The following is an 11,937-nucleotide window of genomic DNA, read 5'->3' on the forward strand; positions in this document are numbered from 1 at the left end:
AACCTGGGAGGTAGAGGTTGCAGTGAGTCTAGACTGTGCTACTGCACTCCGGCCTAGGCAACAAAAGTGAAACTGTCTCAAAAAAAAAAAAAAAGTAATATGTTACCTAGTGGGAAGGCCAGGGAAGGTTTCCGTGAGGCTGTGACTATAGTTTCTGATGTGAAGGCCCAGTAAGGGTTAACTTGGGGAGAGAAGAAAGAGCATTCCAGGCCTTGCAAAGGCTTTGTGACAACAGAAAGCCCTAACAAAGGACTGAAAGAAGTCCCTCGTGGCTGGGGCTGCAGAAGTGTAAAGGAAGATTAGATTGGGAAGGTGGGTAAGACATATGATCATTACAAAGTTTCACGTGGGGCTGCGTGTGGTGGCTCACGCCTGTAATTAATAGCTAGGATTGGCTGTGGTAGGAGGATCCTTGAGGCCAGGAGTTCAAGACAAGCCTGGGTAACATAGTGAGATTCTGTCTCTACTAAAAAAAAAAAAAAAAAAATAGCCAGGCGTGGGGGCACACGCCTGTGGACCCAGCTACGCAGGAGGCTGAGGCAGGAGAATTGCTTGGACCCAGGAGGCGGAGGTCACGGTGAGCCGAGATTGCGCCACTGCACTCCAACCTGGGTGACAGAGTGAGACTTCGTCTCCAAGAAAAAAAGAAAAAGTTTCAAGCAGGGGTGATATGAGACTTAAATGGGCATTTTGAAAAAAACAAAACAGACTCAGACTGCAGTATGGAGAATGTGACTGGAATGTTACAAAGGCTTGAGGGCAGCTGCTAACTGCTTGGAGCACCCATTGGGAGACACGCAATTGATAAGGTTATTCAGAGCAGCATGTCTTCTGTGTATGTGTTTTAATGTAACTTTTAAACTAAATGAATATATATATACAAATAGTTTCAAATATCAAACAGTACTAATACTATTAGGCTTATAAAAAATAGCAGTCCCCTGACCATCCCTCCTCACCTCCTTGACCCTTCTGACCCCTTCTTCCACTCTTAACTATTCATCTGGTAGTCCCCTCCCTCTGCTTTTTAAAAACATACTATGCTTAGAGTACTATTTATTTTTCACTTTTAGACGTTGTTTACTTCCTACTAAGGAAGAAAAGAATTTTTCGATCTTACCCGTCCCGCATTCTATTCTTATCCTGCCAAGAGGGAACATTCAAAGCATTCCCAGCGCTTCCTTTTTAGTCTTCCCATGTAAGAAAAATACTGATTCATTCATTACCTGAAAAATCCATCCATCAGTAAGGACAGAACCAGCACATTTCACAATAAATGTATATCTTTGTGAGTAAAAAAGTACTTTCACTGTACATTTGTCATGGACATATTTGAAGCAGTAAGAATTTTTACCCTTAAAGTAAAAACTAGCAAATTTTTAAGTTGGCATAAGAATATTCAAGGAAATCACAATACGTGCTACTTGAAAGACACAACAAAGTTATTGGCACTGGGAGGTGAAAATTATCTTCATAGGACTAATGTCTTGGGGAAGAAGTCTTAGCAAGGTCATGAGCCGATGATACTCCATATCATCTCCAGATAGAATACCAAGACAGGCCACTCCTATTCGCTGCTGCTAGGAGTGTGAAAGAGCATGAGAAACAGTGGGCAATTCCTACCCAGAACCTCCAAAAATAAGTCACATTTTCACCCTCAGAGAAATCAATGCTAAGGAAGGAAACAGAGATACAAAGATTTATGCATAAGAATATTCATGATAGTATTATTTATAATAATGGAAAACAATCTCACTGCCCCCAAATTAAAAAATGGTTAAATGATACTATATCTATAGAATGCAGTAATAGAAAATCATTAAATTCATGCTTTCAGAGAACACTTAATGCCGTGGGGAAATGCTCATAATATGCTAAATGAGAAAAACTGTTGAGGTCAGCCTACATGTAAAAATATACATGTGTACATGTATATAATATACACACATACAAACATAGGTAGACGCACATACAAAATATCTAAACACACACCAAATTTTAAAGGCGCATAGACAGTTTTTTTTCTCAAATATGGTCTGCCACTCATATACCTCAGAATCACCTTGGGGGCTTATTAAAAATGCAGATTTTTTTTTTTTTTTTTTTTTTTTTTTTTTTTGAGACGGAGTTTTGCTCTTGTTACCCAGGCTGGAGTGCAATGGCACGATCTCGGCTCACCGCAACCTCCGCCTCCTGGGTTCAGGCAATTCTCCTGCCTCAGCCTCCTGAGTAGCTGGGATTACAGGCACACGCCACCATGCCCAGCTAATTTTTTGCAGTTTTAGTAGAGACGGGGTTTCACCATGTTGACCAGGATGGTCTCGATCTCTTGACCTCGTGATCCACCCGCCTCGGCCTCCCAAAGTGCTGGGATTACAGGCGTGAGCCACCGCGCCCGGCAAAAAAATGCAGATTTTTAATAAGACTTAGTGAATTGAGTTTTTGAAAGCAGAGCCTAAGGATCTCTGTCTACCTACACACCCTGAGTAATCTTGACTCACCCCTCAGTTTGAGGATCACTGGGTCGGAAATAACAGCTCTCTCTGGGTGAAGGAATTATGAATAATTCTCTTCTTTTCTTGAATCTTAAAAATATTCTCTACCAAGCATGTGTTGCTTTTATAATTCAAAGTTCATTAAAGTGCATTAATGAGGCATGAGTATTAAACAGAGCTGATTTAGGGTCTATTTGGGCGAGTGTAAACAACTTTGGAGAATTCGAACATGCACTTTTTTTTTTCTCGAGACAAGAGTCTTGCTCTTTCACCTAGGCAGTGCAGTGGCGTGATCTCGGCTGACTACCACCTCCACCTCCCAGCTTCAAGCAGTTCTCCTGCCTCAGCCTCCCAAGTACCTGGGATTATAGAAGCCCACCACCACACCCAGCTAAATTTTTGTATTTTTCGTAGAGATGGGGTTTTACCATGTTGGCCAGGCTGGTCTCGAACTCCTGACCACAAGTGATCCGCCCACCTCGGCCTCCCAAAGTGCTAGGATTACAGGTGAACCACAGTGCCTGGCCAAAAGTGTACATTTTTAAAAGTTTAAAATAAGTAGGTATCTATGGATTCCTTACAATTGAGTCAGTTTAAGACAAAGGAAGTAATGTATTAAGTGTAGACATGGAAATCATTACTCAATGAATTGTGCAGGTAAAAAATATAAATAGAATAATTTTGCGATGTGTAGAGAATAGCATTGCTAAAGTTCCAAGATCTTCCTTGGCAAAAAGAGGATTTGGTAATCAAATAAATTTGGGACACAATACATATTATGGTCCCCCTCCCCACTTAGAGTCAAATCCTTGGGTAGATTACAGGTTCTGAGAAGTCCCATATAAACTTCATTCTTCATTCTAGCTCCACAAATTCTTAGAATGTCCCTATCATTGAAAACAAATTCTGGGCCAGAAGAGGGTCTAGAAAAAGTTCTCATCATGGACTGATACTCTACACTTGATCCAACGTATCGTTTCCACATTCCCATGGCCTCTGAGGGCTTAGCCCATATGTATTTATAGAGCCTGATTCTAAGGGCATGGCTCAGGTCAGCTACAAAGTAATGCTCAGGAACAGCAAAATTTGAGTGCCCAGGCTACAAGATTAGAATATGTAAAGCAACAAGATTTAATTTTATCTATTTGTCTCTTTCACTAGGCTGTGAGCTTACAGCTAGAATTTTGCCATTTGTCTGTTTTATGTACTACCAACACAACAAAGTCTGGCACTTATTTATTACGCAGTGAATGGGCACCACCAACCAGGTGGTTTATATTCTTTCTGATAAGTTCAGTAATGAAATGGGCTAGGCATTTAAGCATGTCCTAAAGTGTGTACACTCATGTTATCAAGGCTTCATTTTAAAAGCATTTCTGAGTGCTTACTATAGGTGAGCCATTTCTTTCTTTTCTTCTTCTTTTTTTTTTTTGAGACAGAGTCTCGCTCTGTCACTCAGGCTGGAGTGCAGTAACATGATCTCAGCTCACTGCTGTCACCCAGGCTGGAGTGCAGTAACGTGATCCCAGCTCACTGCAACCGCCACCTCCCGGGTTCAAGCAATTCGCGTGCCTCAGGCTCCCGAGTAGCTGGGATGACAGATGTGCACCACCACGCCCGGCTAATTTTTGTATTTTTAGTAGAGACAAAAAATGCAAATTTTTGTATTTTTAGGGTTTAGCCTCATTGCCCAGGCTGGTCTCAAACTCCTGGCCTCAAATAATCCATCTACCTCGGCTTCCCAAGTGCTGGGATTACAGTTGTGAGCCACTGTTCCTTGCCAAGATGGAGTCTTGCTATGTTGCTATGGACTTGAACTCCTGGGCTCAAGTCATCCTCCCACCTCAGCCTCCCAAGTAGCTGGGACTACAGGAACACACCACTGCACCCAGCTCTAGGTGGGCATTTCTAAGGATGTAACAGTGACTAAGACATAGTCTCTACCCTCAGGGGCTTCATGCATTACAGATACTCATCCAAGCCATTCTAGTCCTAGAGTCCTAGTCTCATGCACAAATTTGGGTACATATTAATGTCTAATTAAGGCTTATTTGAATTGAGTTTAGGAACCATGACAGGCTTTATGCATGGTCAAAGTTTGGCACTTGGGGGGCGGGAAGAATCTGCAGTAAGAAAGGCCATTCTAGAGGCTGCATCAGGATTGTCAGATCTCAAGTAACTAGACTTATCTTGATCATTGCTACTTTTTTCTTTTTTGAGAGAGAGAGAGATGGAGGGTCTTGCTTTGTTGCTCAGACTGGAGTGCAATAGCACGATCATGGCTTACTGCAGCCTCAGCCTCTCCAGGCTCCCACCTTGACCTCCTGAGTAGCAGAGACCACAGGCATACACCACTATGCCTGGCTAACTTTTGTGTTTTTTGTAATGATGGGGTTTCACCATGTTGACTAGGCTGGTCTGGAACTCCTGGGCTCAAGCAATCCACCTGCCTTGGCCTCCGAGTGCTGGAATTACAGGCATTAGCCACTGCCCCTAGCTGGTCATAACTACTTTGGAGTCTCCAAAACTAGCCAGGAGTCAAAAATGTTGGCCAGAGAAGCCCCAGAGCCCAGAGAAATTGAACAATATGTACTACAACAATGTTTCTAAATACATGTGCTATAAAGCTTTCTAGGTTCCTGAAATGTTAATACATAGTATTAGTGAAATAGGACTGAGAAAGGGTTCAGTAGAGCTGACAGGCCTCTGTACTACAGGATTTCTCAACACCTTTAAGCAATGTGCTATGTTCCTTATACATGTTGTCTTGTTTAACAATCTGTGAATTGGGTCTTACTGTTTTTCCCATTTTTGAAATGAGCACACTGAAGAAACTCAGAGTGTTACCAGCTCCAGACCGTAAGTCACAGAATGGGATTCTGGGATCAGGTCTTTCTGGCACCAAACACTGGTTTATGATCATTTGAAGCAATACTGTTTTTAACATGTTGATGAGCACTACACCACTCCTAGAAAAACTGACAGCATAAAGTGTTTCCCAAACTGATTTGACCGAGGAGCCCTTCTGAGTGAATCAGCACTTAAGACTAGCTTTCCATGGAACATATTTTAAGAAACATTGTGGGGCAAATGATTCAGAGATACACCAGACAGAAGGAAGGTGGAAGGCAGCTCAGAAGGAGGAGCTATTCTAGAAAGAAAAAAAATTTCTTAAATTGTGCCAAAAGAATTATTAATAGGGACATGGAAATGAAACCTCAGTTTAATAGATAAGCATTTTTTCCTCCAGGTTCATAAGCTTCACTTGATGGCTCATTTCTTTAAAATGTTACTTGACATGACATTGCAATTCTAACATATTCACTCTTTAGGATTGGACTTGCCTAGTAATTCGACTCATTATGTCACTAATTTTGGTAAACTATATTCACATCAGGGCAGCTTTAACTTGCTGTGTATCTCAATGGGCCTGCAATATGCATTTCGGGGTGAGATGATTCTTTATTGTACATGACTGATCAAAATTTTTGTAGGACATCCCTGAATCCTACTGACTAAATGCGAGTAGTAGCAGTACCACCAATACCATCATCAATACCATCATCTTCACCACCCCCCACCCCTGGAGTCAGTCACTGTAGCAAGAAAACATCCCCATAATTTCAAAACTCCTTCTAGAGCAGTGTCAGCCCAGCTGAAAACCATGGGTTAAAAGCCAACCAGAAATTCAATAAAACGTTAAAATAAACACCTAGCCAAACCCTGTATTCAGTATTACAGCAAAGCTATGCTCATGCTATCGTCAATCCTGCATGTCCAACATCTCATGACATTTCTCCCTATTCTGTTAATAACACAAACAGATTCAACACAAACTGCCAAAATACCATTTTTAGCCATGAGGGCTGAGTCCTGTGCACTTTGCCAATAGCAGCAATAAAGCTGGGAAGCAGCTAAGCCCAGGACTGCATGGAACACTGGCTGATATCCGTGGTAGTAGCACAAAAGGAGAAGTATACCTGACTAGTCTATCATTTTGTCAAATTTGGACTTTAATAAGGATGTTGGGGTTTTTTCCTCTTAAAAAGATTTATTATCAAAAAGCTTACTTCCTTTAAATATACTGAGTCAATTCATCAATGCAACTCCATTCTTTTTAGGATTATTAGGGCCCAAATGATTTCAGACTAAAACAAGAAATAAAAAACTGGAATATAGGTTCAGTAACACATCACAGACATGTCAGTATGCACTCAGGAACACTGGTTTCATTTCTTGATTGGAATGCTTATCACCATAAAATCTTCTGCTAGAGTCACTTCTTGGAGATCTAACACTGATTCAGCTTGCTTTTTTAGTTCTGCAATGCCATCTGTTTCTCCTTCTCTGGCCAAGGCAACTGGTTTGTACCTCTGACTGAAGTGAGTCAGAACCAGCCTCTTTGCACGGCACAACTTTGCAAATGTTGCTGCCATCTGTGGTGTGCTGTGGCCATGCTCCTTAGCTTTGTCCATCTGGGCATCATCCAGGGTTGCTTCATGGATCAACAGGTCTGCTTCAAAGCACAGCTTTACTCCTTCATCACCCACAACCCCAGAGCAGTCCCCCAATATGCAGATTTTTCTTCCAACAATAGGCTTTTTTAAGACATCTTGGGGAGAAATTGTAACCCCATTTTCCAGAACAACAGAAATTCCATTTTTCAGCTTCCCATAGGCAGGACCTGGTGGAACACCTAATGATGAAGGCAGATAACATTACATCATAGGAATGGAATTTATGACTTTTCAAGTCTATTTTAACAGCATTGCAAATAGCTAATGGAAAAGGCATCCATAATTGTATGTTTTGCTACTTGTGGAAAACTGGAATTACTTATACATTTTAAAAATTTCAGTGTTGATTGATATTAGCAATGCCTTAGTACTTAAAATAATTCCCATGCATACACGTCAGACAAGTTTTAGTCTCCTACGTATCACTATTGTGGTCAGTATAACATTCTTGATTCTCTGCAGTGCATGGAAACAACAGTTTTTGAGAGTGCTTTATTTAATAAGCTCACCTTTGGGTAAAATTGAGAGTACATTTAAATAATGATATAAACAGGCTGGGTGCAGTGGCTCAAGCCTGTAATCCCAGCACTTTGCGAAGCCAAGGCAGAGAGATCACTTGAGCTCAGGAGTTTCAGACCAGCCAGGCCAACACGGCAAGACGTTGCATCTACTAAAAACACAAAAAATTAGCTGGGCACAGTGGTGCACATCTGTAGTCCCAGCTACATGGGAGGCCGAGGCATGAGAATTGCTTTAACCCAGGAGGCAGAAGTGGCAGTGAGTGAGCTGAGATCCTATCACTGTACTCTAGCCTGGACAACCGTGAGACTGCCTCCAAAAAAAGGTTTAATCAACACCTAGTCAAACCAAGTACCTAGGAAGTGACTTAATAAAAAATTGTTAAAGAGGATTGTTTGTATTACAAGATCAAGGAGAATTTTTTCAGGCAATTGTACATTATTAATCTTCTTGGCAGACAGGGGTAGTTCCACATTTATCAAAGTGGGCCTAAATTTCATATTAATTTAAAATAAGATCTGATCATCACTATGGACAATACTTACAAACTAGTATAATGTGACCACAGATTCTAACACAGATCATGTTTAAAGTTTCCAAATATAATAGTAGTTCCACAGGCTTTCAGGTAATAAAAATACCCTTGGCCTAAGTCACTTTTCCTCATTATCTAGCATTTTATTTTAGTTGAGGAAGATAGTGCATAAATAAACAAACAAACACACACATAATGCCACCATACTTTTTACAGTCACGGCCACACCATGTCTGTGAAGGCAGTGATGCTGGAGATATAATGTACCTTGTACCTGGACTCTACCTCATAAGAGATGCTGAAGATCCCCTCATGCATCCTGGCTTAGCATGGAGAAGGTGTGAAGCCTTAGATGGGCCCCAAGCCCACCTCTATATGATTGCTTTCAACTGTGATGAACCCTGGTATATAAAACTGGCTGAGGCACAGCATTTTGCATACAAAATTAATTTAATCAAGCTTAAATTTGTAGGCAAAGTAGATACAGAAGGAAACTCTAAAAGCACATGGTTGGAGTTGCAAGGTTAAGAATGATGGCAAAAATTCTCAGACCAAAGATGACATCAAAAACACATATCAAAGGGAAGACATGAAAAAATAAAGCCTGAACCTAAAACCACCACCACTACCATCCAAACCACCTTGCCAACCAAGATAGCGTAAGGTGAAGACAGACTAAGAATGTGGATCCAGGGAGCTCAGGAGAGGATTCAGATGTTTACTTGGCTTTTGCTCTAAGTAGCATTTTTTTGTTCCCATGGATTTTCCTTAACAAGCAAACTTCGGGCAAAGGGACTAAGTGGAGAAAATGTCAGTTTTAGGCCTGGGATAGACGAATGGAAGTTTACTATGGTACTTTTTTTTTTTTTTTTTGAGACAGAGTCTTGCTCTGTCACCCAAGCTGGAGTATAGTAACGCCATCTTGGCTCACTGCAGCCTTGACCTCCTGGGTTCAAGTGATTCTCCTGCCTCAGCTTACCAGGAAGTTGGGACTACAGGTGCATGCCACCATACTCAGTTACTTTTTGTATTTTTAGTAGAGATGGGGCTTCACCATGTTTCCTAGGCTAGTCTTGAACTCCTGAACTCAAGTGATCCACCCACCTCAGCCTCCCAAAATGCTAGGATTATAGGCATGAGCCACAACACCTGGCCTTACAATGACACTTCTTACAGCTTCAGTTAACAGGAACCCTATTGATGAGAAGGGGGAAAAAAAAGCTTACCGAGGTCTTTTAGTTTCTGTGCATTGAGTTTACCGGGGCGTTTCTTTTCCAAAACTGAAAACCCAAATGAGGGAATTCTGTGAAAGAGGCGAAATGCTTTTACAACAAACTGTTCATCATCAAACAGAAGGTATGAGTTTTCTTCTGAGTCTAGTAGGATAGTTCTTCCTTGTTCCTCTTTGGGAGGACTGCCTGTTCTATTCACATGTGTAAATTCTTTTAGTTCTTCTGCAGGACATTGATCCACTGTGGGAACCAGTTCATGAACCACATAATGGAAGACCAGCTCCGTGTGAGAGAGTTCCATGGTTCGCCAGATAAAGTCCCGAAGCCCTAGAGGGCCATAGATTTCAATAGGCTGTTTGGACACGATGGAGCCACTCTGCAGGCTGATTGTGCAGAGGAGTCCAGGAAGGCCAAAGAAATGGTCTCCATGAAGATGTGTGATGAAGATCTTGGTAATTCTTCCTTTTGATTGAGACAGAGAATATATATTTGGAAATTTTTCATTAAGTTAAAACCCATACAAAGTTATTTGAAACAAGCCTAACAATTTACATTAAAAATAGTAAATTGATTTTAAAAGTTCTACTTACCATCATAAACTTATTCGTTTACATTTTGCTACATTATTCCAAAAGCAAGAAAGACAGGCTTTATTTCACCAGTTTTTATTGGTTTGTTTTTAATAGTTTTTTAAAGAGACAGGTCTCACTCTGTCATCCAGGCTGTAGTGTGGTGTTGTGATCATAGCTTACTGCAGCCCTGACTTCCTAGGCTCAAGTGATCCTACTGCCTCAGCCTTCCAAGTAGCTAGGACTACACGTACCTACCACCATGCCTGGCTTTTTTTTTTTTTTTTTTTTGTAGAGATGGGGTCTTGCTATGTTGCCCAGGCTGGTCTCAAACTCCTGGCCTTAAGCAATTTTCCCACCTCGGCCTCCCAAAATGCTACGATTACAGGCTCTAGCCACTGTGCCTGGCCCCACCAGATAGTTTCAATAAGATACAACTTTTTTCATAAAACATCTTCATATTACATAGTTTTACAGCTTTCAGAGTATTTTCTTACATTTTCTGTCACATTTTTAAAAAAAGTAAAATATATAAGAGTACCAAAATAATTCACTTAACTATTAAATAAATAGGCCTCAAGTATAAAAACCATCTAGCAATTACATTGCCTCCTACTGCTCCCTCTGAGAAAAGCAAACATGTATTACAGGAAAACAAAATGTTCCACTGGCTCCAACTGACTGGACCAGTGCCTGAACCCAAAATTGCCTTTTAAGGACTCCCTAGACTGGACAGGGATTAACCAATCAGGTCACAGCCTGCTTTTCTGGGTGAGGTTGAAGAAGATGGAGAAAAGGAAGAAGGGCGAGGAAGGGAGAAGAAAGAGAGGAGGCAAAAGGGAGGCAGGAGAGGAACAAGGTAAGGAACTGAGAAGGAAGGTGGGCAATAGATGCCAGAATGAGAAGAGCTGATCCCCTATGCTATTATGTAAGGGTACTTGGGCCCATTCTTCCTTTCAGTCTGAACTAACATAACAGCTTTTTCAGTGCATATTGGCTTAGGTTATAACTTGATTTAGCCAATGGTAAACTGAATTTATTGCTGCAATGTGGCAGGATGCCACATCAGCATTTTCTTAGATGTGCCACATGGCATTTTGAAAGTAGCAATCACAGCTAACACATTTCTAGTACAAAAGAGGCTTTTGGTCCTTTGCTCAAAGCCCACCTATTTTAAACACTTGATGCTATAAAAGTACAGAAACAGTTTATTGACACCATAAAAGAACAGGAAGAGTTTACTACAATGCAATTTGTCCCATAATATCAAGTGTTCTCCAAGCAAGTCTTCCCAGAATTATGACATTCAAGCCCAGGCCCCAGCAACAGAGAACAACAGACTGGGCACAGGCTGACTGTAGACCTTGCGAATCCCCAGGAGGCACTCTAGAAGTTTCCTCAATATGCTCCTTTTTGCTGTTTTTTGACTGCCTGAATCCCTCATTTCCCCCATCTCCCTGTCCAGCTTACCAAGCCACCTCCATGCATGACCTGAGGACCCTGCAAACAAAAGAACTATATAGCAGTAGGGCCAGATGTGGTGGCTCACACCTATAATCCCAACACTTTGGGAGGCTGAGGCAGGGGTGGGGGGGATGACCTAAGTTCGGGAGTTCGAGACCAGCCTCACCAACAGGGAAAAACCCTGTCTCTACTAAAAATTCAAAATTAGCTGGGCGTGGTAGCACATGCCTGTAATCTCAGCTACTTGGGAGGCTGATGCAGGAGAATCGCTTGCTTGAACCCAGGAGGTAGAGGTTGCAGTGTGCCAAGATCATGCCATTGCACTCCAGCCTGGGCAACAAAAGCAAAACTCTGTCTCAAAAAAAAAAAAAGAACTACAGCTGTCACTGAGTCCAGATCCCCCAGTAGCCTCAAAACTGCCAACATCGCCGGGCGCGGTGGCTCACGCCTGTAATCCCAGCACTTTGGGAGGCCAAGGCGGGTGGATTACGAGGTCAAGAGATCGAGACCATCCTGGTCAACATGGTGAAACCCTGTCTCTACTGAAAATACAAAAAAATTAGCTGGGCATGGTGGCGCGTGCCTGTAATCCCAGCGACTCAGGAG

General features: G+C 41.8%; 2 protein-coding genes across 6 annotated transcripts in view; one reads left to right on the top strand and one right to left on the bottom strand.

Moving 5' to 3' along the window:
* The window catches only part of LOC119471390 (translation initiation factor IF-2-like), a 46,930-nt gene extending 37,322 nt beyond the window's left edge, over positions 1-9,608 (top strand). The window contains exon 2 of the mRNA XM_037738928.1: positions 9,516-9,608. The gene's annotated coding sequence lies outside the window, so the exon portion shown is untranslated. The remainder of the gene's footprint in view (positions 1-9,515) is intronic.
* Positions 5,701-11,937, bottom strand: part of ELAC1 (elaC ribonuclease Z 1) — a 16,483-nt gene continuing 10,246 nt past the window's right edge. For 4 of the 5 annotated variants that reach the window (XM_017529574.2, XM_037738926.1, XM_037738927.1 and 1 more), the window contains 2 exons: positions 9,293-9,760; positions 5,701-7,191 (listed from right to left, as the gene is read on the bottom strand). In XM_017529574.2, the coding sequence (XP_017385063.1) occupies positions 6,725-7,191; positions 9,293-9,760 (935 nt within the window). In that variant the 3' untranslated portion in view covers positions 5,701-6,724. The remainder of the gene's footprint in view (positions 7,192-9,292; positions 9,761-11,937) is intronic. The other variant, XM_017529572.2, reaches the window with a different exon arrangement.

The sequence above is a fragment of the Cebus imitator genome, unplaced genomic scaffold, assembly GCF_001604975.1.
Source record: "Cebus imitator isolate Cc_AM_T3 unplaced genomic scaffold, Cebus_imitator-1.0 Scaffold60, whole genome shotgun sequence".
Taxonomy (NCBI): Eukaryota; Metazoa; Chordata; class Mammalia; order Primates; family Cebidae; genus Cebus; species Cebus imitator.